The sequence below is a fragment of the Lithobates pipiens genome, unplaced genomic scaffold (genome assembly GCF_037356315.1).
Source record: "Lithobates pipiens isolate NorthernLeopardFrog02 unplaced genomic scaffold, aLitPip1_a1.2 Scaffold_13, whole genome shotgun sequence".
Taxonomy (NCBI): Eukaryota; Metazoa; Chordata; class Amphibia; order Anura; family Ranidae; genus Lithobates; species Lithobates pipiens.
In genome coordinates, this window is record NW_027507718.1 from 464,252,881 (window position 1) to 464,279,277 (window position 26,397).

A 26,397-nucleotide genomic window follows, 5' to 3' on the forward strand; every position below is an offset into this window, starting at 1 on the left:
ATATGTTTCTGCAGCCCTGTGGACTAGTACACATGCATTGGCCCCAGCAATAGAGAAGGGGCTATTATTCCTAATGACTGGGTAGAACTAAATTCTGAGGCAGGGCTTTAGACCTGATTCCTGATTGGCCAAAGTGCCAGGTCACCCTATTGGATGCCCGGAGCTTAGGAAGAGGAGCAGACACCGCGGCGGAGGAGGCACACACTGGGGCAGAGGTTGCCACCGCTCTGGTGCACTCACTGCAGAGGAGCTGCTGCCTGGCAGTAAGTGCCCAGGGGGGTCTGTCAGAGCCATGCGCGCATGGGGGGGGGGGGGTTGGAGTGCTGCCAAAGCCGTGAGCCCCGCGAGTGCGGGAGGGTCAGTGGGTCCAGTGGCTGCATATGATGGGCACAAGTGGCTGCATATACTGGGCACAAGTGGCTGCATTTGACGGGCACAAGTGGCTGCATTTGACGGGCACAAGTGGCTGCTTATGATGGACACAAGTGCCTGCATTTAACGGGCACAAGTGGCTGCATTTGATGGACACACGTGGCTGCATAAGATGGGCACATGTGGCTGCATATGATGGGCACAGTGGCAGCGTATGATGGGCATAGTGCTGCGTTTAATGGGCACAATGGCTGGCAATAGATGGGAACAGTGGCTGCATTTGATGGGCACAGTGAGGTTGCAATTGATGGGGGGTTTCAGTATTTTTCAGTTTGTTTGCGCCCCTCCAAATATTGTGAGCACCAGCCGCCACTGCGGCTGACAGGAGTAGTGATAGCGGCTGTGATTTTGACAAGCAAGTGACTGCTGGGCGTAGGGTCCCCCAAGCTTGCACATCATAAATTGGGTTGGGGAAACAGGGTTTTGCATCTTTGCACTGGGCACTGGATGATTTGTCTAGCACTGCTGTCAAGTCATAAAATGACTGGTGTCATAGCTGATCACATGCAGCACCATGGCTTCTGCTTTAGGCACTACATGCTGTAGATGCTGCCTGGCCCTGTATATTGACTAATTTAATGAGGTGGTGTTAGGGGCTTGTAATGCACTTAACTTCCAAGCTTTACCAAGAGATGTCACAGTGCTATGATGTGGCTCCCACTAATATAAAACTCTTGTTTGTTTGTTTCTGATATTTATAGATGAATTTGAGAAGATAAAAGTTCACAGAAACAAAGGTAAGGACCTGCTAAATGTGAGACAATAGGACTACACCATATTGTGTACAACCACTGCTGCTGCAACACAGGCAGTATATTACATCAGTGTATGGCGAAAACATGTAGTTGTTCTAGATGTACAGGGAATTTTCTAGATTTGTATTTAAAGTGGATATTCACCCTAGAATTATTCTAGGAACATTAAACAACTATATGTAATACTCACTCCAGTGGGAGTCTGCTGTTTCGGTCTAAAGGGCTCTTTCCCAGCAATTGCACCCACAGCCAGGCACATCACACCAGTCTATACTCATCAATGTCCTTGGATAATTGGATATCTCCTCCCAATATCTTCTAGAGACCTACTCCTGTCATCCTAGACCCATGATGGCGAACCTTGGCACCCCAGATGTTTTGGAACTACATTTCCCATGATGCTCCGGCACTCTACAGTGTAGTGGAGCATCATGGGAAATGTAGTTCCAAAACATCTGGGGTGCCAAGGTCCGCCATCACTGCCCTAGACCATATCCTCAAAAGACAGCCCCTCAGTCATCTCCAACGGACTTCAGCAGAATAGGCCTCCCAGCTATCCTAGCTGCCACCTCGATAAGCAGCTGAAATATGGCAGGCCTGCCCAGAAGGACAGCAACCCTCCAGACTGGGATCTCCTTCTCTATGACAAGAACCCCTCTTTTTCCAAGCATCAGAGTATTTATGCTACCTCCTAGTCACCATCTGGGCACATCCCCCAGATTGGCCAAGGCTGCATAAATATTCAGCTGCTGATTTGACTCTCCCAGCCCACTATCTTCCAAAATATTTCTAGACAGACAGGGAGAAGTGAACCTGCAGTCAGTGAAACACAGAATATATATATATATATATATTTTTTTTATTAAAAATATTGTATATAATAATATACATATCGATATGGCACTATATGCCCATTAAAATTTGCTATGAGCAAATAAATATTTGGCACAAGTGATCAACTTGTACATGCATCGTAATATATTCAAACCAAAAATTCCTGTTATTATTAGGGATGCATGGATACCTGTTTTTTAAGAGCGAGTACAAGTACCGATACTTGTGTTCAACTACTTGCCGATACTAATTACTGATACTGTGAGGTTCTGTGTGATTTGAGCCCATACAAAATGAAAGAACTTAAATCACATTGCAAAGAATCACATGTGATTTGAACAGAAATGTGGTGCGATTCCTGTCTGAATCACATGCAGTTTTCCACACTGCTCCTGTGTGAACCCAGGCCGAGGAGTGTGGGAACTGCATGTGATTCAGGCAGGTTTCGCACAGTATTGAGTTTGATTTGAGCTCATGCATATTGTATGTGCTCAAATCGCACCGCAAAGGTATCCGTTTTAGGTATCAGAGCATTTGCACAAGCACTTGTGCAAATGCTTAGTATCGGCACTGATACAAACATTTTGTTGCAATATCTCTCTACAAATAAGAATGTATAGCAGTGTGCAATGGGTTATTTCAGAATCTCCAGAAATATAGACAAAACCATTCTAAAGTGGGTGAAAGCTTTATTTGAAATTTAGTTCTATTCTTCAAAAAGAGTTCTTAGACCAAACTTTGAATATTGGTTGGCCATTAAAAAAATGATCCAATAATTTGCATATATAAATCAGTGTATTAATATCAATTTTCTTCTTTATAGTTTCAGAAGAACATCAACTGACATCAAGCAACGACAGTGAAAACCTAAAAGAGACATTGGAGGAATTTTTGGGGAAGTCCAACACTGGCCCAGATGAATTTGCTGACATTGAAGAAAAGAACACTGATTCTGCTGAGGTCCAGACAACTTGTGACATATGTGAGGACATACGTTTTTGTATTTGTGAAGAGCAGTATGAATGGCTGCAATCATTACTTCAGTTTCTAAATAGTGGAACCTATCTCCCAAGCTTCAGGAAGCTCTATGATGTCTCATATACATTTCTAACAAGCCTGTTTTATGAATACGGAGAAGAGGAAGATCTGGTTCGGTATCTCAGTGTAGCACGAGAATCAGCGAAGAAAGCCAACATGACCTGGGCTCTAGCAAGGCTTTGCTTTCTTCTCGGCAGGCTTTGCACCAGAAAACATAAGTTCTCACAAGCAAGAGTTTACTTTGAGGAAGCAATGGGGGTCCTAAATGGGGATTTTTCAGACATTTTCCTCTTTACTGCAATCCACATGAACTTAAACGCTATATACCTGAAACAAAAATCCAAAGAGAAGAGTTTTCAAATGATGGACAAGTCTTCATCCCTTATCCTTGGACTACAAAACTATATTAGCAATACAGACATGGAACCTGTGGTTCTTAAATATGCCTTAAAAAAGGCGATCCTGAGCCAAGACCAGAAATGTGAAAGAAATGCTTGCTTGCTCTTGGCTAAAACATTTACCAGTTTAAGGCGATATGATGAAGCTCTTCCCTACGTAGAGCGTTTACAAGTTTTACAGAACATGACGGCCTCAAGTGATTGCTCACCATCAAGATACTACTTCCAACTCGCTGACATGTACAGTCACAAGTGTCTGCCACATTTGACTCTGAGCTGTGTGAAAGTGGCTTCTCAGACCTCTTGTAGCATGATAGACTCGTTAAGAAGGGTTGATTTCATCATTAAAAATGCTTCTAAGCTGTGTGGGATGAAAAGACCTGGAAATAAGACATTTCCAACTCAAATTGCCTACCACTTGAAATGTGCTTTGTCATCAGCGGTCACCAAACAAGAACAGGAGCTATGCACTTTTATGTGTCTAGGTATAGCTGAGCTTTGTGCAGCTCATCGACTATATAAGGAAGCTCGGTCTTACATTATGAAAGCAGTGCACTCCGGTATTAAAAGGCAGCACATGGTGGATATTTGGGTCTGGCTCGCCTGGTTGTATATGTTTGATGGACGCAGTAATGAAGCTTTAGATATACTGAACTTTATGGTGTCATTTTCAGATTGTACACAACACCAGATGGGCATTATACACAATCTTATTGCTATTGCTCTACAGCGGAGAGGTATGATTAAAAATGCTGCTAATCACTACTGCAAAGCTCTACAGATCTCAAAGGATGCAGACAACTTCCAAAACCAGGCAGTGGTGTTGGCAAACCTTGGCACATTATGTTTACATCTAAAAGCTAGGATTGTGGCTGAATGTTTCTTAGTTAAATCGGTATCAATTTACTCCAGCATTCCACTTGTCAATAACAGAGCTGATTTTATTCATGTTTTACTGGTCCTTGGTTACCATTACATTGTTGGAGACCAGAAGGAAACAGGAAGACTTTATTATGAATGGGCTTTACTTGTAGCAATTGAAGCAAAGAACTTACAAGGTATGTTCTGCTGCAGAGGCTCTTAAGTTGGACGGAATGGTCTAACCTCCAAATTACCCTTTTGTATGATATACACCAAGTATGCAGACTCGTGTCTCACAGTTATGAATTATATTGTGAACATTAATCCCTAGTTCATTTTGTTTCCATTTCCTACACTATCTGTTGATTGAACCCACTGAAATTGCAGGTTATCAATTGTTTATCAGCAAATATCTCTGAAATCTTGATTCTGGCTGCACACCTATGTTCGTGCAAGTCAATGCAAGTCAAGGCCATTGGGCATATTTGTTCATGTGTTTTGGGGAAGCTTACATTTAACGCTACTGGTCTTCCAACACACACATCAGAAAACACATTATGTGGTGCTTTAGGGAAAAAGTGTTATATACTTTTTTCGGTGCATGGACCACTCTCACGTACCTGGTCTTGAGACCGAAATGACGAGAGAGATATCCTTGTGGTTAAGCCCAAGAAGCAGGGATTGCCAGCTGTGGTGGAGACAAGTAGTGCTGTAGTGGTGAGACTACTGCAGATGGAAACCAGATGATGAAGGTAGCTGGCCCTTCAGTTAAATACATAACCACGCAGTCACGCACAGCAGAAGGTAGGTCAAAGCAAGCAGATCACAACAGGCAAGGCAAATGCCAGGGTCAGAAGAGCCAATCTTCTCTGACTTGTCCCTTTGACAATCACACAAATACACAATGTACACAATCATGCATATGTGTATACGGGCCCTATAAATACATATTGTAATTATAACATGTTGTTTTGTTCAGATACAGAGCTACAGAGAAGGTATTTGGTGGGCTGATCTCCCAAAACAAGTTTTATTTAAACCAGTCAACTACTAGCCGGAAACTAGTTAATTGAGAGAAAAATGGGTCTTACTGTTTGTGGGCTCTACAGTGTATGCAATTATGCAATTACATTACAGAGTAGGAAGGATAAGACTCACATACTTGCCATTTACAGTAGGTTTGTTTGAGCAGGGCAGAATAGTATTAGGATCCAATGAGTAATTAAAATGAAAATGAAACAAAATATACAGTTTTGTAAATTTTAAAGAGCAAAGCATGAGCAAATTAAATAAAACAATAAATAGGTTAACCACTAGCTATAACTATGAAATATTGCCCCAGTCCTGGAGTCAGAAGATACATTCAACCTTCATAAGAGTATATTATGTATATCCCATTTCCGTACCAAGCAGGAGGAATATGATATGGCCTTTGGATGGCAATGCCAACCCTTACCTTATGTTTTGTTTTCTGTAGACTACATTGATGATAGGGTCATGATTAGGACTGGATTTACCATTAGGCACGGCTCATTTTCTCAGCAGATATACAGTAATCTAAATTTGAATACATATACAGTGCTGTGAAAAAGTGTTTCCCTTCATGATTTTTTATTTTTTTTGCATTTTTCTCACACTCACACAAATGATTTAGATCATCAAACAAATTTTAATATTACACAAAGATAACCCGAGTAAATCCAAGATGCAGTTTTTAAATGATCATTTCATTTGTTAAGGAAAAAAAAGCTGTTCAAACCTGCTTGGCCCTATGTGAAAAAGTTATTGCCTCCTCCCATGCTGAATCATGAATGAACTGTGATTAACCACAATTTTTTGGAAAGCTGAGTTAAATTTCACTTGCCACACTCAGGCCTCATTACTGCCAGACCTGTTAAATCAAGAAATCACATAAATAGAAGCTGTCTGACAAAGTAAACCATGCTAATGCTGCATACACCCGGTTGGATTATCTGGCGCTGGGCAATCCGCCCATGTGGGCTCCGGCTGACTTTTTGTTCCCAAAAGTCTGGTGGACTTAGAAAGAAGTCTTGATTCAAAATTGTCCGCCGGACTCGGCAGTCCGGCGAACAATCTGCCTGTCTGTGTGCTAGTCCGCTAGACTTTTGAAATGAATGGACTTGCCCACACACGGAGTAAAGTCTGTTCATTTTGAACGGAGCTCCAGGTAGACGGAACTAGCGAAGGAAGTCAATGTCGCCGCCTCCATCAGTGAGATTGACACCTCGTGAGCCCCGTTACCTGGTATGGTTTTAAAGGGGAACCCCTACGCCGAAAAAACGACATGGGGGTCCCCCCAAAGTCCATAGCAGACCCTTATCCGAGCACGCAGCCCAGCTGGTCAGGAAAGGGGGTGGGGACGAGCAAGCGCCCCCCCCCCCTTCCTGAGCCGTACCAGGACCCCCACCCCAAAGCACCTTGTCCCCATGTTGATGAGGACAAGGGCCTCTTCCTGACAGCCCTGGCCGTTGGTTGTCAGAGTGTGCAGGCGGGGGGCCCCCAGATTCCGGCCCCCTACCCTATGTGAATGAGTATGGGGTACGATGTACCCCACTCATTCACCTGGGGAAAAAGTGTACATAAAAAAAAAACACAAGTTTTTAAAGTACTTTATTAGAAAGCTCTGTGGTCTTTTTCTGTCTTCAGGGGTCTTCTCGCCGGACTCCTCTGCTATCTTCTGCTCTTTTGCTAGCTCTTTAACTAGTGGAGGAGCCTGGCATTCTCCTTCGTCGCCGCCGTCCGGGGGTCTTCTTCCGACTTTGGGGGTCTTGTCCCGCTCTTCGGTTTTTCTTCCCGGGGGTTCTCTTTCTTCTTCCAGCTCTTTTACTAGCGTTGGCCTGGTCTTGTCGTTGTCGCCGCTGCCTTCTGCTTCAACTGCTTCTTCTTCCTTCTTCCGATGTTGACACAAAGCTCTCTCTGGCCGTAATGGCAGGGACGTGTTGTGCGGCGACTTATATAGGAAGAAGGGGTCACGGGTGATGTCACATGGTGACCCCGCCCCCTACGATGTCACAGTCCCGGAGGATGCTAGCCAAAAACGAGGGGTGGGAAAGTGGTCTTTTGTTGAAGACCACCTCTCAAAAGTCAGTAGAACTCCACTTTAAGGCCTGTTTCACGGGTGTGAATGGGGTGCAGCACTGTCGATTAACACACTCAGTCCCAGTGCAGTGAAGGAACTTTTATTGAAATAATGCAGAAACAGTTCACAAATAATTCAGCGGGAAGGTAGCCCAACCTGAGAACACTCACCAGCAGTCCAGCAGTGCATAGAGACAAACTGTCAGCATCTTTAGAGATGTGAAGAATGTGGCCTAGCTATCTTGTGCCCAATAGGCACATTCATTTTGTAAAATGCTGGGCAAACTGTTGGTGCTATATAAATCCTATATAATAATAATAATAATATAATAACAGGCAGATGTTCAGAGAGGTTGTGAGCCCTATGCTTTCCCTCTTTGTCACGAACCTTTCCCTGCCACTAGTGTTGTCCCTACCAGGCCAGGGAACCTGTCCCTACTCTACCAACTCGCAAAATGCGTGACTAACTTGGCAGCCAGGGCCTTAAATAGGCTCTGCCTGACCCAAGATGGCTGCAAGTCACATGGGGTGACAGCATCCATTTGGATGCTTCCCCAGTGATCCAGAAAACCATAGAGGAAATGTGTTCTTCCTGACTTCCTGGGCTTTACGAACTTCGGCTTCAGCAGTGCCACTGTGGAAGAGCGCCACCTGCAGTGCAGGAAGTAGACTGCCTACATGGGCTTCAGCTGGTATAACAGCAGTGTGAACAAGCTTTGAAAAAACATTTTCAGAGCATTCAGCTAGTTTTGTGGAAGCGTTTAAAGTACCAGTCAACTGCAATTTGTAAACGTTGAACACAGATCCTGGGAGTGTTGATTGTCACTTTAAGCCAGCTGCTAGCAGGCTTCAGAGGGCTTTCAACAAACTTTTAAGAAGAACTGAAGCCTGATAACAGCTTTGTTAAAGTGGCAATCAGCACTCCCATTAGAATCCAAGTTCAACATTTACATACTGGAGTCAAATGGTACTTTAACCACTTCAATACCAGGCACTTTCACCCCCCTCCTGCCCAGGACAATTTTCAGCTTTCAGTGCTGTCACTCTTTGAATGACAACTGCACTGTCATGCAACACTCTACCCATATGACATTTTTATCCTTTTTTTTCACAAAAAATAGAGCTTTCTTTTGTTGGCAATTAATCACCACTGGGTTTTTTTATTTTTTGATAAATAAGTGAAAAAAGACTGAAAATTTTGAAAAAAAATAGTTTTTCTTCATTTCTGTTATAACATTTTGCAAATAACGAATCTTCCTTCAAAAATTTAAGGCAGATTGAATTCTGTTACATTTCTTTGGTGAAAATAACCCAAATCAGTGTATATTATTTAGTCTGTAGGAAAGTCATAGCGTCCGCAGACTATGTATATATCTGAAAATTGATAACTCATGATATACCTGACCAGTGCAATATAGTGTCATCATATAACTGGTTTGGTGGTGATCAGTGACACTGACTGGTGATAATATGTAAAATAAATAAATAAAAATGTTTTAAATGTTTTTTCAAAAAAAAATAAAAAAAATTGTATTACATTTTATTTTTATTTTTTTATTATTTATTTTAACATACAGTAACCAGAGCAATACAGTTTTAACATTCATTGTACTGCTCTGGGAAAGTGATCAGGACTTTATTTTTATACACACTATGATTGTTTATACCAGTGAATTTCACTGTTATAAGCAACCATATTCACCAAATGAAATTGATTCATTCTGTGTTTACTATTGTGGTTAGCTGCGATTGGCCACCGTTAATCACATGGTACAGATGGGCTGTGATTGGTCCTGTCTGTACCATGTGAGCACTGTCACTAATCACAGGGATCAACACAATAGTACACAATGGGTGGCATGAATGAAAGCCATCCATGGTGTACAACTCTCATGTGATCTGCTGTGATTGGTCACAGTGATCACATGGTACCATGTAAATCCGCTGTATTTGGTGGACACAGTGGGTGACAGATCGCGCCACAGGTGGTACCATGTGATTGAAGCCCTGCAAATGTTTTGTCAAAGCTTGCTGTTCACACTGCTATTATACAAGCTGATTCCCATGTACAAGAGGCCTATGAAGGCTCAAGGGTAAATACAAATGGCTTTCATTAGCAGTATGCATAATTAGAGCTGGAAACCTCTGGCTTGCCCAGTTATAGGCATGGAATTGGATTACTAGCCACCAGAAGGTTTGACATGGATGGCCCAACCATTCTTTTTCAGGTCAAGAAACAACAGTTTACCAGTTTAAGCATTTGGCAGTGTTTCCTTCATACTGATTTCTAAAATTAGATTCTAGCAAACATTTACATTTTATGATCCTGATTAGCAAAATCATGAAGCGGCAAAGCATAGAAAAGATGCAAAATGACAAGTATGCAGTTTGATTACTTATAGGGTAGGTATGGGGCGCTCAAGCATTTAATGATCCATATTGTTATATATAACAGTTACTTCACATCAGTGGCAGCTGGTGCTCAATTTTCTTGGAGGTGGGGGTGTGCAGCTTCCCCCAGCCAGACATCACCCCCTCGACTCTTGCTCATTCGATTGCTGCTTCCCTCCCCACCACATTGCTCGCCCGTTGCCCGCCAGGCCCTCTGCCAGCCCCGAACTTACCCCATCCAGGTCGCAGCTTTGGTGGCTCCCCCCCGTGTCTCCTCCCGAGTTCCGGTGGATTGCTTCTCCTTATGACTTAGGACTCGCGGCTAATCAGGTCTTAGGACTCCTGGCTAATCGTTTTTAATTTTTGACACATTTTTGGGACCATTGTCATTTATACAGCAATCAGTGCTATACAAATGCACTGATTCCTGTGTAAATGACACTGGCAGTGAAGGGGTTAACCACTAGGAGGCAGTGTATAGGTTAAGTGTGCCCTGGGGGGTGTTTCTAACTGTGGGGGGGGGGGACGTGGCTGCGATCGCAGGGAGCAGAGATCAGTGACACTCTCATTTGGCAGAACGGGGAGATGCTTGTTTACATTAGCAACTCCCTGTTCTTCCTCCCCGTGAGGCGATCGCGGGTATCCATGCAGCGAATTAGTCCAAGGACCAGCGATTCGACTCATGGAGCTTGCCACGGGCGCAACGTACAGGTACGTGATTCTGCCTGTACGAGCTCTTCTGCCAACGTATATTGGCGTGAGGCGGTCGGCAAGCGGTTAAAGAAAAAAACATGAAATCCATACATCTGGCGCCCTGCATGTAGATTAGGGGCCGAGCGCATGGATTAGGGGAGTGTTGACCCTGCGCCCTGCTTCACATCTTAGTCTATAGTCACTTTTAACATAATGGGCTGCATTCATTAAAGTATAACTAAAGGCAACACATTTCTTTCTATTTAGGAATGGAGAGAGTGGATAGGGATTAGAACACCTGTCAATTTTTATTGTTGCTTGTGCCCTGTAAAGGAGATTCACCCTTCTCTATTTGTCCTGTTTACAATTATCATTGAAAGTGAAATAAAATCCCAAATTCTGGGCTGTCCCCAGAAAAGTAATAGAGAGGAAAATCTTTCAATGGGAACAATTGTTCAGGTGACCTGGGTGTCCCTAAAGAATTCCCTTAATTTTCAGGGATCTCCTCTCACTTCCTGCTTGGCTATGGGACAGGAAAGAAGGGAAATCTCCGAAATGGGACACCTCTGGCAAAAAAAATTAAAAATCTGACAACGGTTATAACCCTCCCTTGCTCTATCCAAAATGAAAGAAAAGTTTTGCCTATAGTTCTACTTTAACTTTAATTCTCCAAAAGATAGGGTTGAATACTTTGGAGTAGTCCCAAATCACTGAAAATCACTGAAGGCAATGGCATGTATCACATGGTATAGGTGTTAGTAAAACAATGCTCTATACCTAATTCTCTGACTCTGTAAAAAATAAAAATTAAATAAGGACTGGTAAAATGGCACCTCTGTGTTATTCACTTGGTTTACCTTTAAACAATTGCTCCAACTTTGCAGATGACATTATACTGGAATATAGTGGAATATATACTGGAATATACAGTATATACTGTATACTGGAAGAGAAGGTAGAAATTTTACTTGTTTCTATAAATGATTATAGAATCATGAATGTGAATTACTCTTGAATGCCCACAGAAGCAGGATTTGGGAGCACGTCCCCGCATGGGTGTCCACCTTAGGAGAGCCTTCTCCAACGTGGGCACTCGATGCGGGGGGGAGCTACCAGCATCACTGGGGGACCCCAGCAGTCGAGGATTGGGACTACTCTCTGCAAAACAAACTGTACAGTGGAGGCAAGTATGACATGTTATTTTTTTTTAAAACAAGGGTTTACAACCCCTTTAATGTTTCTAGATGTCCCTATAAGAGAGCAAATATATGCTTTTTAATGATAGATCACCTTCACAATCGGTGATTTTACCTTTTTGCGTATTCTCTGCTACAAAATGACCATTGATTGCATATTTGCATCTATATTAGTCCTGGCTTAAAACTTCACAAGGATAAATACATCATCAGTGGTGGTAACAAAAGGGATGCAGTCAGGGCCGGGACAAGGGGTGGGCAGGCCCAAATGGTTTATTGCAGGAATGTGGGTGCCCTGACCTTAACGCTAAGGGAAAGGGGGAGGGGGGCGCAGTATGGCATCTTTGCCCTGGGCACTGGATGGCCTTGTCCCAGCTTTGGATGCAGTCTTTATATAGGAACACCATTATTCACTGGTGCTGATTGCAGCAAGTTTCCTAAAAGATAGGAAACTCTGAGTACCCTGCCCCTGAATACATGACCAATTTGTAGCTGCATGGACAGATTTATGTTAGATTGATATGGTAAATCCCGAAATGTATTTGATAATAGTTATTCCATTGTTCAAAATATATCATAAACTGAGAGCAAGTGTCATTTTTTCTGTTTCCTGTTGGACAGGTCAGCTCCATGCCGTCCAGCTTCTGTGTCAGTTCTACAGCGCATTTATGGTTAATGAGGCTCAGTGCATCATTTACAATGAATACCAATTGTCCTTAGCCAGGAAAATGGCAGACAAAGTATTGGAAGGCCAAGTAATTGAAACCATCAGTAAACTGTACTTATCTCTAGGTACTGAAAGGTGAGATCAGATTTGAAAAGTGTGCTTTTTATTGTTATGATATCATATATGGTCTGGGAATAAGTTTAAAAAAAAAAGTCCCTGCATTATTTTCCTGCAAATCCAATGCGAGTTCAGCCATACAACACACATTGCACAGACATTGAATGCGATCGGCACTGCAGTGCGGGTGCAAATCACATGCAATTTCTGTGTTCGCACAAGTGTGAACCCAGACCGAATGATGGCTGTCAGGTGCTTTCACATTGGCAGCCTCACAATCACACCAGAAGTCACCCCCTTCAGATCAGAAGCCTCTCCATCACATCAGAAGCCCCCCCCCCTTTTGCATCAGAAGCCTCCCCATCACATTAGAAGTCCCCCCCCCCCTCGCATCAGAAGCCTCCTCATAAAAAGTAATTACCTTCAAATCAGAAGCCTCCCCATCACATCAGAAGTCCCTCCCCCTTTCACATCAGGATCCCCCCATCGCATCAAAGAAATCAGAAGCCTCCCCATCACATCAGAAGTCCCCACTTTCAAATCAGAATCCTGACCATCGCCTCAGAAGTCCCCCTGCTATGAAATCAGAAGCTTCACCATCACACCAGACGTCACCCCCTTCAAATCAGAAGCCATCACATCACACAAGAAGCCGCCCCCCCCCCCCCCCCTTTCACATTAGAAGCCTCACATCACACTAAAAGTCACCCTCTTCAAATCAAAAGTCTCTCCATCACATCAGAAGTCCCCTCCTTTCAGATCAGAAGCCTCCCCATCACATGAGAGGTCCCCTTCACATTAGAGTCACCCCTTTCACATCAGAAGCCTCCCCATCACATCAGAAGTCCCCCCTCCCTTTGAATTCAGGACCCTCACCATCACACTAGAACTCACCCCTTCAAATAAAAAAGCCTCTCCGTCACAGTAGAAGTCCCCTCCTTTCAAATCAGAAGTAGGGATGAGCCGAACACCCCCGTTCGGTTCGCACCAGAACCTTCGAACGGACCTAAAATTCGTACGAACTTTAGAACCCTATTAAAGTCTATGGGACTCGAACGTTCGAAATCAAAAGTGCTAATTTTAAACGCTAATATGCAAGATATGCAACAGACAACACCAGCAATAAGGGGTATCTTCAGGTGTATACTGTGCTGGAGGCACACAACACCCACTTTAACTCCTGTAGATGCCTGTATTAGAGAACACCAGCAATAAAGGGTAGATACAGGTGTATACTGTGCTGCTCTGGAGGCACACAACACCCACTAACTCCTGCAGATGCCTTTATTATAGAACACCAGCAATAAAGGTTAGATACAGGTGTATACTGTGCTGGAGGCACACAGCACCCACTAACTCCTGCAGATGCCTTAATTAGAGAAAAACAGCAATAAAGGGTAGATACAGATGTATACTGTGCTGGAGGCACACAACACCACTTTAACTTTAAGATTCCTGAGAAAAGAACACTGTCCCTGCCTATCTAGCTCTTTCCCTGCACGCCGGAACACACTACACAAGACCGCCACGCTGGCAGCCTTATATAGTGTGGGGCAGGTACTAAACCCCCTAAGCTATAATTGGCCACAGCCATCCTGCCTGTGGCCAATTATGGCTCTTCTTGCTGTCGGTGCTGTGATTGGCCAAGCATGCGGGGTCACAGTGCATGCTTGGCCATTCATGAGCCAGCAATGCACTGCGATGGCGTAGTGCATTGTGGGCCGTTCGTGCCACACGAATTTGGTGCGAACGGCCCACAAAGTTCTGAATTCGCCGAACAGACAAACGGCCGATGTTCGAGTTGAACATGCATTCCAGTTGAACACCGAGCTCATCCCTAATCAGAAGCCTCCCCATCACATCAGAGGCCCTATTCACATCAGAGTCACCCCTTTCACATAAAAAGCCTCCCCATCACGGCAGAGCTCCACCTACACCAGATGTTCAGTTACTTGATATCATGGGGTGACAACTGTCCGCCAGTTATCCTGTGTTTTCACTCTGTCAGATGAACCCCTGGTGGAAAGTACAGACATGGTCTTTATGGAAAACAAAACGTGTTAATTGTTTATGGCACATGGCAATTATTTATGACACAGGTTGCTTTAATACGTTGTCCAGCTAGAAGTAGATCTACTGTAAGGTTGTTTTATGCTATATTCCAATACTAAATTCAGACATGTTGCTTGTTTTAGAGCCTGCAGGTCGGCCCTGGAATACACCAAAAGGTGTCTGGGTATTTTTATTGACCTTCAAGCCAAAGAGAAGGAAGCCTATGCATGGTTAATGGCTGGGAAGATTTATTATATTCTGGGTCAGAATGAGCTGGTGGATCTGTATATTCAGGTACACAAACTTACACTGATATAACACATGGGGTGGGGGCTATATGCAAATATTGGCACATGTCTAAAATTTCTTAATCCTTTAAAAAAGAGCTGCAAAGTGTCTATTTTAATTGATATTTTGATATACAGTACATTTATCAATCTTATATTTTTTTCCAATAAAGCCCTTATTGTGTTGCCCTCTGCAAAATTAATCCAGTGTGGATCGCTTTAAGAGAAACTCCACTTTAGTTGAGGAAAAAAAAATCCCCTCAGGGTGATCAATTTTATCAACAGGATTTTAACAAACTTTATTGCAGATTCCTACCTGTATCTGCTTGGAAAGAATGGCTCGCTGTTTGACCATTTCCTGTGCAGGGTAATTTTAAATGGGAGGGACTGGTTCATTATAATTAGCTGGTGCACTCAGTGTTTTGATGAGAAAGCTGCAGTGTCTGCATCCCTTTAGAAGAAATGAACCCTTAGAGAGTATCTCACCAAAAATGACAATTTTGTTACAGAGGAGGCAAAAATTCTGAATAGCATCTTTAGCAGAGTTGATAGTTTTAAACGCGTCTTGGACGTGCATCTTAGCGAACATAATATACAGGGATATGGGAAATGATTATCTACATGAATACACACCCACACAGGTTGAACTGGATGGACTATTGTCTTTATTTAACCTTACTAACTATGTAACTATGTAATAAAGACCGAGTCCAATCAAATCTGTAGCTTCAGTTATGGGTGGAGGGTGAAAGATTAACACACCCATTGGCTTCTTACATCTCCCAGGGAATGTGTTTACTGTAGTCCTTTGTTCTTGCCATCTGCTACAGTTAGGCTATATTCACACAACATGCGTGAGGACAGTTTCAGAGATAGCTAAACTCCTCCTCTGGAAGCAGCAACACTCTATGCCAAGGGTCTCCAAACTCTCTAAACAAAGGGCCAGTTTACTGTCCTTCAATGGCCAGGGTAGGTAGAAAATGCTCTGGCATCAATGGGAGTAAACAATTCCCCATCAATGGCGTCGGTAGGAACAATATTGCTCCATCATTGGTGTCAGTGGAAGGAATAGTGCCCCATCATTGGTGTCAGTGGAAGGAATAGTGCCCCATCATTAATGCCAATGCAAGGAATAGTGCCCTATCAATGGTGTCAGTGGAAGGAATTGTGGCCCATCATTGGTGTCAGTGGAAGAAATAGAGGCTCCATTACTGGTGTCAGTGGAAGGAATAGTGCCCCAAGGGCCAGACAGAAGCAGCCGCAGTTTGAAGACCACTGCTCTATGCTATGGCAACAACAAACTGGCAGATTCGTTGTAACCAGCACTCCACAGAAAGCTGACCTTGAACACATACTGGGTCGATTTGAGGCTTTATTCACATGTTACCACTCAGATGAGCAGCTACAATGAGAAGTGGCGGTGCAAGTCATTCGCAAAGAGTAAAAGTCGGACAACCTCAGCTGACTGTTGCAGGTTGCACACAGCGTGTGCAGGCTGAGTTTAGGACCACTGATGAGAATCAAGAATAAAGGAATAATGGCAAGTTTTATGTTGTGCAAGACCTCCTGTCAGCAAGTAACTATGAATCATGAAGACTAAAATCTGAATGAGCTATTGGAGGCTGTATAATTTATATGAAGCTCTATTACAATTCAATGGCTGAGAGCCTACAGAGGAGTTCTTTGCTGTATAATACTTTAGGTATAGTTGGATGTTGTGCTGCCTCATTAACATATGGTTGTGGCTTCTTGAGCATTAGAAACATGAGTAAACATGTACATATTAGAAACTACCAAAATGGAACTTTGTGTAACGTTGCCAATCCTGGATGACTAATGATTAAATATAAAGAACCTGTTTATGACTTCTTTATCCATGTACATCTTATTGAATGTGATACTGTTTTCCTCCCAGGTAGCTCAGAATGTAGCTCTGTGTACTGGAGACCCAAAGCTAGGAATGGCCCTGTATGAAGCTTGCGGAGATATATTCTTCAATGGGACCAGTGACAGAGACAAAGCAGTGACCTTTTACCGGGTAAAGTATGAATTAAACTTTATTCTGCAGTAAACATTTTTGCAAATGTTTTTAAAGCTTGTATATGCAGAGCTGCCAGTGCATGATCAAGGGTGCAAATGGGATTGATAACAAGCCGGGGGGAGGGGATCATGGGGAGCAAACAAAATAGATCTATGCTGCATTGAATGTTGAACTTTTCTTTATCAAACAAAAAACTGAAGTGTGCTGCAGCCTATTACTAAGATTAATATACTGTATACACAGGGCTGGAAGGGTGGGCAAAAGAATAAGTTGCCCTGGGCACTGTGGTATCATATGAGGTAGGGGGGCACCATGAGGAGGGTAGGGGATTTGTGATAGGAGGGGGAATTTGGAGAGGTGTGCTAGGAGTGGTAATCTGGAGAGGATTTGTGCTTGGAGGGGACATTTGAGGGATAGAGGATTTGTGCTAGGATGGGTAATTTTTTTTGGAGGGGGGGGGGGGGGGGGTTTGTGCTGGGGGCATATGGGGAGGAAGAGGATTTGAACTGGGTGACAAAGATTTTTGCTGGGCAGGGGATGGATTTGGATACATTTTGATGGACCAGGATACATTTAAAAAAAAAAAAAAAAAAAGAGCATGCAGTTTTTATTTGGGAAAATCCATTCATTCCAAAATCAAATGTTAAAAGAAAACAGAATTTTGAAGTATTTTCAAACAATATTTGTCAAGTCATCAAATATAATGAGAATGTTTATACTAATGCTTATACAAAAATCTAGTAGTGTATGGCCAGATTTAGTATCAGTGTAGTGCTTGAGAAGTGAAAGGACTGGTACTATCTGAAGCAGGGGTCTCAAACTGGTGGCCCTCCAGCTGTGGCAGAATCACAAGTCTTATCATGTCTCTTTCTATGGGAGTCATGCTTGTAACTGTCAGCCTTGCAATGCATCATGGGAATTGTAGGTCTGCAACAGCTGGAGGGCCACCGGTTTGAGACCCCTGATCTGAAGTGTTGCAATGTTTCACTCTATCCCACGCCTAAAGCATTTACTGAACTTTTTAAGTAAACCCAACCAAGCCAAACCCAAACAAGCTAACACACTCATTTAGCAAAATACTCACCTTCATCCTGCACCAGTAACCTCTGCACTAAGGCTGGGTCCACACCGCTGCGGCAGCGAGAACCGGATGTGATTCGCACCGCACTGCAGTGCAAATCACATCCGATCTCTGTGCGATGCGAGTTCAGCCATACAGATAGTATGGCTGAATTCGCATCGCACCCGCCGCAAACTCGCACGGGACCCTTTTTTTGGTCCGCAGCAGAATCGGATCGCATGTCACCATGTTCACACCATGCGATTCCGATTCCTGTCCGAGTTTGCAGATCGCACTGCGATATGCAAACTGATCTGGGGGTGTCATTAACATTTCACTGACACTCCCAGCAGTCCGCATAGGGCAGTGTGAACTGCCGGCGGGAGGCATGCGATGCGGGAAAATGCCGTGGATTCGCGGCGTTTCCGCAGCGCTCCGGTGTGAACCCAGCCTTAAACACAACAGTCCTGGCATATTTGCTGCCCAACACTTAGTGATCTCATAAGGACTGAAAATGGCAACATTTTAACAGTTTTTTTTTTAATAAGATATTACGGGTCTGAGATTACATTTTGCATGAAAGGCCTGAGTTTTTAGAAACATATTCTGCTTTGTGTTATTAACTATTTATTCAGGATCATGCCCTTCCACTTGCTGTGAAGACGGGGAATGAGAAAGCTGAACTTGAGCTTTGTAATAAACTCACCGGCTTATTGATGAGCATTAAGGAATATGGAGAAGCACTGGACTATGCCAAAACCGCATTAGCGCTGAGTGTGAATTTAGGTAAATACTCAACCTGTATTTGTTATCTTTAACAAAATAGAGCAAGTGCACTGTTGCAGGAAGATAACCTGCACCCATATTTTAAAGTTTAGTTCCAAGAAAGTACTTCAAATGTATTATCCAAAAAAATGTATGCAATATTTACAACAATTTCATAGAGGGTTACAACATATGTGAAAAATGAATTAAGTTCTTAATTACGGCACTTTATATTGGGGTGTTATGCCCACAACAAAATTCAAAATGAAATACCGCAACATCGTAATCAAGAAGTGGAGTTAAACAAGACAAATACCTTTTTGGAGTAGCTATGTTCAGGGCTGTGCTGGACCCACCTACTTTGTGGTTGCCAGGATGCTGGCGACAGGGAGACATAGCATCATTGGTTGTTAGGATGCTGGAGGCCTGGGCCATACAGTGTCAATGGTTGCTAGGATGCAGGTGGCTGCCTGCACTGTAACAACCGACAACAACCAGCCAGGGGCCTGAAAATACAAAAGGCTGAACATGCACTGTGAATAGAGTGTCCTGTAATCAATACTCTGACCTCAGTGACGTCTCTCCACTGTGCCTCCACAATTCATCCATTATTATTATTATTATTATTATTATTATACAGGTTTTATATAGCGCCAACAGTTTGCTCAGCGCTTTAGAACATGAGGGCAGACATTACATTTACATTACAATTTGGTACAAGAGGAATCAGAGGGCCCTGCTCGTTAGAGCTTACAATCTAAAAAGGAAGAGGCAATTGATACAAAAGATAATAGCTGTGGGGGATGAGCTGATGGAGGAAGTAAAACAGTGTTAGTTAGAAGCAGGATAGGCTTCTTTGAAGAGAAGGGTTTTCAGGGATCGTCTAAAGATGGATAGATTAGGGGACAGTCGGACAGATTGGGGTAGGGAGTTCCAAAGGATGGGAGAAGCTCTGGAGAAATCCTGGAGGCGAGCATAGGGGGAGGTGACAAGGGAGCTAGAGAGCAGGAGGTCTTGAGATGACCGAAGAGGGCGGTTTGGTTGGTATTTTGGGACTAGGTCAGTGATGTAGCTGGGGGCAGAGTTATGGATGGCATTATAGGCCTCAGGGGTAGGACGGCTCTGACTATGTAGGATGGTGTAAAATTGGGATGATTGTGATAGCCCTGTAATAGTAGCGAAAAATTCATATAGAGGTTTCCAGTGGGTATATTAACTTGTTGCAAACAACTACGCACGGGGGTGCGATGGAATTATTAAAAGTGTCAGCGGCACTTTATATGATTTTTTTCTGACTGTTTTAACGAGGTCTGACTTTAAAGCAGAAATAAAGTCAGAAATACTCACTAAGGCCTCATGCACACGAGACGCAGTTAAACGCGCGTTCAGATGCAGTTGGACAGTTTTTTCAACTGCACCTGAACTCATTCAATGTTATCCTATGTGTCCATGCACACAGTCTCGTTTTTTTCCGTTTATATGCAGTTGCGTTTAATCTCGTTTTTCCAGAAGCAAAAAAATGCGTTCAGAAACAAAAATTTCTGCGTTTCAGACGCAAAACGCGGCTAAACGCGGCACCCGCGTTTAGCCGCGTTTGCGTTTATATGCGTTTTTAAAGGTGACCTTTTTTTTTACATTAAAAATCTCAAAAATGATTGCAAATGATGAAAAACCATTAGAAAAATATTTTAAACAATTGCAATTGCAAGTGGACAATCCACAACTTGTGGCAAGTGACGTGGCAAGTGGAAAATCCACAACTTGTGGCAAGTGACATGGCAGGTGGCAAGTGATGTGGCAAGTGGACAATCCACAACTCGTGGCAAGTGACGTGGCAGGTGAAGTGGCAAGTGACGTGGAAAGTGGACAACCTACAACTTGTGGCAGGTGACGTGGCAAGTGACCTGGCAGGTGACGCGGTAAGTGACTTGGCAGGTGACGTGGCAAGTGGAAAATCAACAACTTGTGGCAGGTGACTGGCATGTGACGTGGCAAGTGGACAATCCATAACTTGTGGCAGGTGACGTGGCAAGTGACGTGGCAAGTGGACAATCCACTTGTGGCAGGGGACGTGGCAAGTGACGTGGCAAGTGGACAATCCACTTGTGGCAGGGGACGTGGCAAGTGACGTGGCAAGTGGACAATCCACTTGTGGCAGGTGATGTGGCAAGTGACGTGGCGAGTGGACAATCCACAACTTGTGTCAGGTGACGTGGCAAGTGGACAATCCACTTGTGGCAGGGGATGTGGCAAGTGACGTGGCGAGTGGACAATCCACAACTTGTGTCAGGTGACGTGGGAAGTGGACAATCCACAACTTGTGGCAGGTGATGTGGCAAGTGATGTGGCAAGTGGACAATCCACTTGTGGCAGGTGACGTGGCAGGGGACGTGGCAAGGGACGTGGCAAGTGGACAATCCACAACTTGTGGCAGGTGATGTGGCTGGTGACGTGGTAAGTGGACAATCCACATCTTGTGGCAGGTGACGTGGCAGGTGACGTGGAAAGTGGACAATCCACATCTTGTGGCAAGTGACGTGGCAGGTGATGTGGCAAGTGACGTGGCAAGTGGACAATCCACAACTTGTGGCAGGTGACGTGGCAGGTGATGTGGCAAGTGACGTGGCAGGTGACGTGGAAAGTGGTGTGGCAAGTGGACAATCCACAACTTGTGGCAGGTGATGTGGCAAGTGACATGGCAGGTGATGTCGCAAGTGACGTGGCAAGTGGACAATCCACAACTTGTGGCAGGTGATGTGGCTGGTGACGTGGCAAGTGGACAATCCACAGCTTGTGGCAGGTGGCATGGCAGATGACGTGGAAAGTGGACAATCCACATCTCGTGGCAAGTGACGTGGCAGGTGATGTGGCAAGTGACGTGGCAAGTGGACAATCCACAATTTGTGGCAGGTGACGTGGCAGGTGATGTGGCAAGTGGACAATCCCCAACTTGTGGCAAGTGACGTGGCAAGTGGACAATCCACAACTTGTGGCAGGTGCCGTGGCAAGTGACACGGCAAATGCAAGTGTACAACTGCTCTCTATGCTGCTGCTGCTCACTCTGATCAAAATAGCAGAAATAGTTAAAAAAAATGCTTTGAGAGCTTGGGGAGGGTCTACATGATGTTATCTTTATAAACGCGTTTAAACGCAAACGCGTCTAAACGCGTCTAAACGCATCTAAACGCGGCATGCAAACGCGGCAAAACGCGCGTTTCTAAACGCGTGTTTCAGCTTTTTTTTTAACAGAGGTTTCATCTGCGTCTCGTGTGCATGAGGCCAAGGTCTTTCATTGCACCTTGGCCCCTGCTTCTTTTGGGTGATGGTCTTTAGCTGTCTTGATTGGTCGGTGCGGGATGAAGTCACTCCCATGCATGTGCAGGAGTCATTCATTGCAGCACAGTGCCAGAAATGTAGATGCCATTGCACATGCCCAGCTCCATCTACATTCAAACAATGTAGGGTGGTCATGAACAGGCAGGTAAGTGTATTTTATTGCAGAAGAGACATTACATGTCTGTACTACACAAAATATATTAGTTACTCTGGGGGTTACAGTAGTTTATAGTTATATACCTATAATATATAAATGATATCAATAAATATTTAAGTGATTTGAAACAATTGTTTGCATTGTCTGGAAAACATTTCTCCACAATTATGAGTTTTGGTCATTTGTGTAGCTATGTGAAATTGTACTTAACATGTTGAAACAAAATTAAAGTCCCACAATAGAAATTTGCTGGGAGTTATTTTTTTTTTTTTTTTTAAATCTCCTTCCCAAAGAACTTCCATGTTCATAACAATTTTCTTGCACGTTATAGCAAGAGCACCCCCACCTGGTGGAATTTACAGTAGTTCCACTTTAACCACTTGACCACTGGGCACTTAAACACCCTTAATAACCAGACCAATTTTCAGCTTTCAGGGCTCTCACATTTTGAATGACAATTACTCAGTCATGCAACACTGGACCTATATGAAATTGTTGTCCTTTTTTTCACACAAATGGAGCTTTCTTTTGGTGGTATTTAATCACCGCTCGGTTTTTTATTTTTTGTGCTATAAAAGAAAAAATACAGAAAATTCTGTAAAAAAATTAATTTTTCTTTGTTTCTGATATAAAATTTAGCAGATTAGTAATTTTTTCTTCATAAATTTTGGCCAAAATTTATACTACTACATATCTTTGGTAAAAATAAGTACAAATTGGTGGATATTATTTGGTCTTTGTGAAAGTTATAGAGTCCACAAGCTATGGTGCCAATATCTGAAAATTGATCACACCTGAAGTACTGATGGCCTATTTCAATTCTTGAGACCCTAACATGCCATAAAAGTACAAATACCCCGCGAATGACCCCTTTTTGGAAAGAAGACATTCCAAGGTATTTAGTAAGAGGCATGATGAGTTTTTTGAAGTTGTAATTTTTTCCCACAATTCTTTGCAAAATCAAGATTTTTTTTACTTTTTTTTTTTTCACAAAATTGTCATATTATCAATTTATTTCTCACACACAGCATATGCATACCACAAATTACACCCCAAAACACATTCTGCTATTACTCCCGAGTACGGCGATACCACATGTGTGAGACTTTTACACAGTGTGGCCACATACAGAGGCCCAACATGCAGGGAGCACCATCAGGCGTTCTGGAGCACCCAGGACAATTCTGACATTTCTCTCCTACATGTAAAAATCATCATTTATTTGCTAGAAAATTACATAGAATCCCAAAACATTATATATATGTTTTTTAGCAAACACCCTGGAGAATACAGTGGTGGTCGTTGCAACTTTATCTATATTTATCTATTTATTTTGCGCAGCAATTTTTCAAATGCTTTTTTTGGAAAAAAAACTGTTTTGTGCTTAAAAAAACAAAAAACACAGTAAAGTTAGCCCAATTTTTGCATAATGTGAAAGATGAAGTTACGCTGAGTAAAGAGATACATAACATGTCACTCTTCAAAATTGCACACGCTCGTGGAATGGCGCCAAATGTCGCTACTTAAAAATCCCCATAGGCGACGATTGAATTTTTTTTTTTTACTGGTTATATGTTTTGAGTTACAGAGGGGGTCTAGGGCTAGAATTATTGCTCTCGCTCTAACGTTCGCAGTGATACCTCACATGTGTGGTTTGAACACCGTTCTCATACGTGGGCGGGACTTACGTATGCGTTCGCTTCTACATGCGAGCACATGGGGACAGGGGCGCTTTAAAAAAAATTTTTTTTTTTACTGTTCATTTTACTTTATTTTTAGTTTGACATTTTTTTCCCCAAAAATAAATTTTTTGATCACTTTTATTCCTATTACAAAGAATGTAAACATCCCTTGTAATAGGAATATGGCATGACAGGTCCTCTTTACAGTGAGATATGGGGTCAATAAGACCCCACATCTCACCTCTAAGCTGGGAAGCCTGAAAAAAAAAAAGGATTCTGGCTTTGATTGTATTGGCGAGTCGGTAGAAGCACCGGAGGGCGGCGGGAGGGGGGGGGGGGATGTCTATGGCTAGGTATTGCAGGGTATCACCGACTATGGCTGGGTATCTCAGAGTATGGCGTTGCAGAGCATTGCAGGATATTGGCGGGTGTTGCAGAGCATTGCAGAAGGTTGCAGGGTATTGGCGGGTGTTGCAGAGCATTGCAGAGTGTTGCAGGGTATTGGCGGGTGTTGCAGAGCATTTCAGAGTGTTGCAGGGTATTGGCGGGTGTTGCAGAGTGTTGCAGGGTATTGCAGAGTGTTGCAGGGTAATGCAGAGTATTGCAGAGTGTTGCAGGGTAATGCAGAGTATTGCAGAGTATTGCAGGGTAATGCAGGGTATTGCAGGGTATTGCAGGGTAATGCAGGGTATTGCAGGGTAATGCAGGGTAATGCAGGGTATTGCAGGGTATTGCAGGGTATTGCAGGGTAATGCAGGGTAATGCAGGGTAATGCAGGGTATTGCAGAGTATTGCAGAGTATTGCAGGGTAATGCAGGGTAATGCAGGGTAATGCAGAGTATTGCAGGGTAATGGCAGGGAATTGAGGGGTTAATTTTCGGTGAGCAGCGATGTGGGCACTGCAGATGCAGCCCACATCGCTGCTGACACCGTTCTCTTCCCCCTCCGCTGTACCGAACGGTTTGTTTACAAGTGATCACTTGACGGAAGCGATCACGTGGTAAACGACCGCGATGAGCGGCCGTTTACCGTGATCCGTGATGCGCCGGGTCCTGTGGACCCGGCGGTCACAGATGCTCTCGAGTGTGCACCCCAGGGGGCGCGCGAGAGCGGAATTCTGGGAGGACGTCATATGACGGCCTCCCAGAGTTAGACAACCGCCCTGTAGCCATCATTCGGCTATGGGTCGGTTGTTAAGTGGTTAAGAATATGTTCTAATCAGCTTTGCGCAGTGGCAGTATCATAGCCAATGAGCTTCACCTGAGGCGTGATTATTGCTAAAAGAATATGTTCTAATCATTTGTGGGGTTGATTTTGACTGCAGCAACGAGAAAATTTGAAGGCATAGGATGGAAAGACTAAGTTAGACTTACCGGTGACGGTATTTCTAAGAGCCTTTCAGGACAACCCCGGAGAGAGTGTAGCTCCACCTTGTAATTAGGAAACACATGCCCACTTTAAAAACACCTCCTCTTCCTCCATGGCTTCAGTTATTGTGGCCTTCCGACACTGGAAAACAAAGCACAGAAAGTACAACACCATGGTAGAACTTAATACATTTACTAAGCATAACCTAGGGAGGGAAGTAACGGTTGTCCTGAAAGGCTCTTAGAAATACCGTCACCGGTAAGTCTAACTTAGTCTTTCTCAAATCGCCTTTCAGGACAACCCCGGAGAGGATAACCGAGAAACTTACCCTAGGGCGGGACTACTGCCTGCAGTACCTTCCTGCCGAAGGCCTGATCTGCTGCAGACAGTAGATCTAACCGGTAGTGCCGGAGAAATGTCGAATAACTGGACCAAGTGGCAGCCTTGCAGATTTGTTCAGGCGTTGCACCGGCCCTTTCAGCCCAGGAAACTGCCGTGGATCTAGTAGCGTGGGCAGCAATACCTGAGGGAGGTATTTCTCCTTTTGCTTTATAGGCTTCTGTTATAGCCAACTTAAGCCACCTACCCAGCGTACTTTTAGAAGCTTTCTCCCCCTTGCGTGATCCAGAAAATATCACAAAAAGGGCGTTTGATTTTCTAAAATCTTTAGTCATTTTCAGAAACTGTAATAGACACCTTCTCACATCCAATGTGTGAAAAACTTCCTCTCCTGCATTCGCTGGGGTTGCAGAGAATGTAGGTAACACTATTTCCTGCGATCGATGAAAGCGGAGGATACTTTCGGTAGGAATGCTGGATCCGTCCTCAGTACCACCCTGTCCTGATAAACTCTAAGGAAGGGTTCTGTAATAGCTAGAGCTTGGAGCTCGCTGACTCTCCTGGCCGAGGTGATGGCCACCAAAAAGATTGTTTTTAAAACCACCTTCTGTAAAGAAGCTTCTTGTAAGGGTTCAAACGGTGCTCCCGAGAGACCCTGTAAAACTGTAGACAAATCCCAACTGGGAAAGTCTTTAAGGGCTACTGGTCTACTTCGAGCAAGAGCCCTAAAAAATCTAGAAATTAAAGTTTCTTTAGATAAAGTCTTTTCAAAGAAAACTGATAAGGCAGCCACCTGAGTCTTCAGGGTACTGGCTGCGAGACCTTTCTC

General features: G+C 43.6%; 1 protein-coding gene and 1 pseudogene across 2 annotated transcripts in view; both read left to right on the forward strand.

The window, feature by feature from the left end:
- The window catches only part of SH3TC1 (SH3 domain and tetratricopeptide repeats 1), a 101,035-nt gene that overhangs the window by 63,737 nt on the left and 10,901 nt on the right, over positions 1 to 26,397 (forward strand). For both annotated transcript variants that reach the window (XM_077477848.1, XM_077477847.1), the window contains 6 exons: positions 1,134 to 1,169; positions 2,845 to 4,515; positions 12,319 to 12,499; positions 14,677 to 14,827; positions 16,736 to 16,858; positions 18,557 to 18,707. In XM_077477848.1, the coding sequence (XP_077333974.1) occupies positions 1,134 to 1,169; positions 2,845 to 4,515; positions 12,319 to 12,499; positions 14,677 to 14,827; positions 16,736 to 16,858; positions 18,557 to 18,707 (2,313 nt within the window). The remainder of the gene's footprint in view (positions 1 to 1,133; positions 1,170 to 2,844; positions 4,516 to 12,318; positions 12,500 to 14,676; positions 14,828 to 16,735; positions 16,859 to 18,556; positions 18,708 to 26,397) is intronic.
- On the forward strand, positions 25,082 to 25,213 carry LOC143980003 (U4 spliceosomal RNA; annotated as a pseudogene).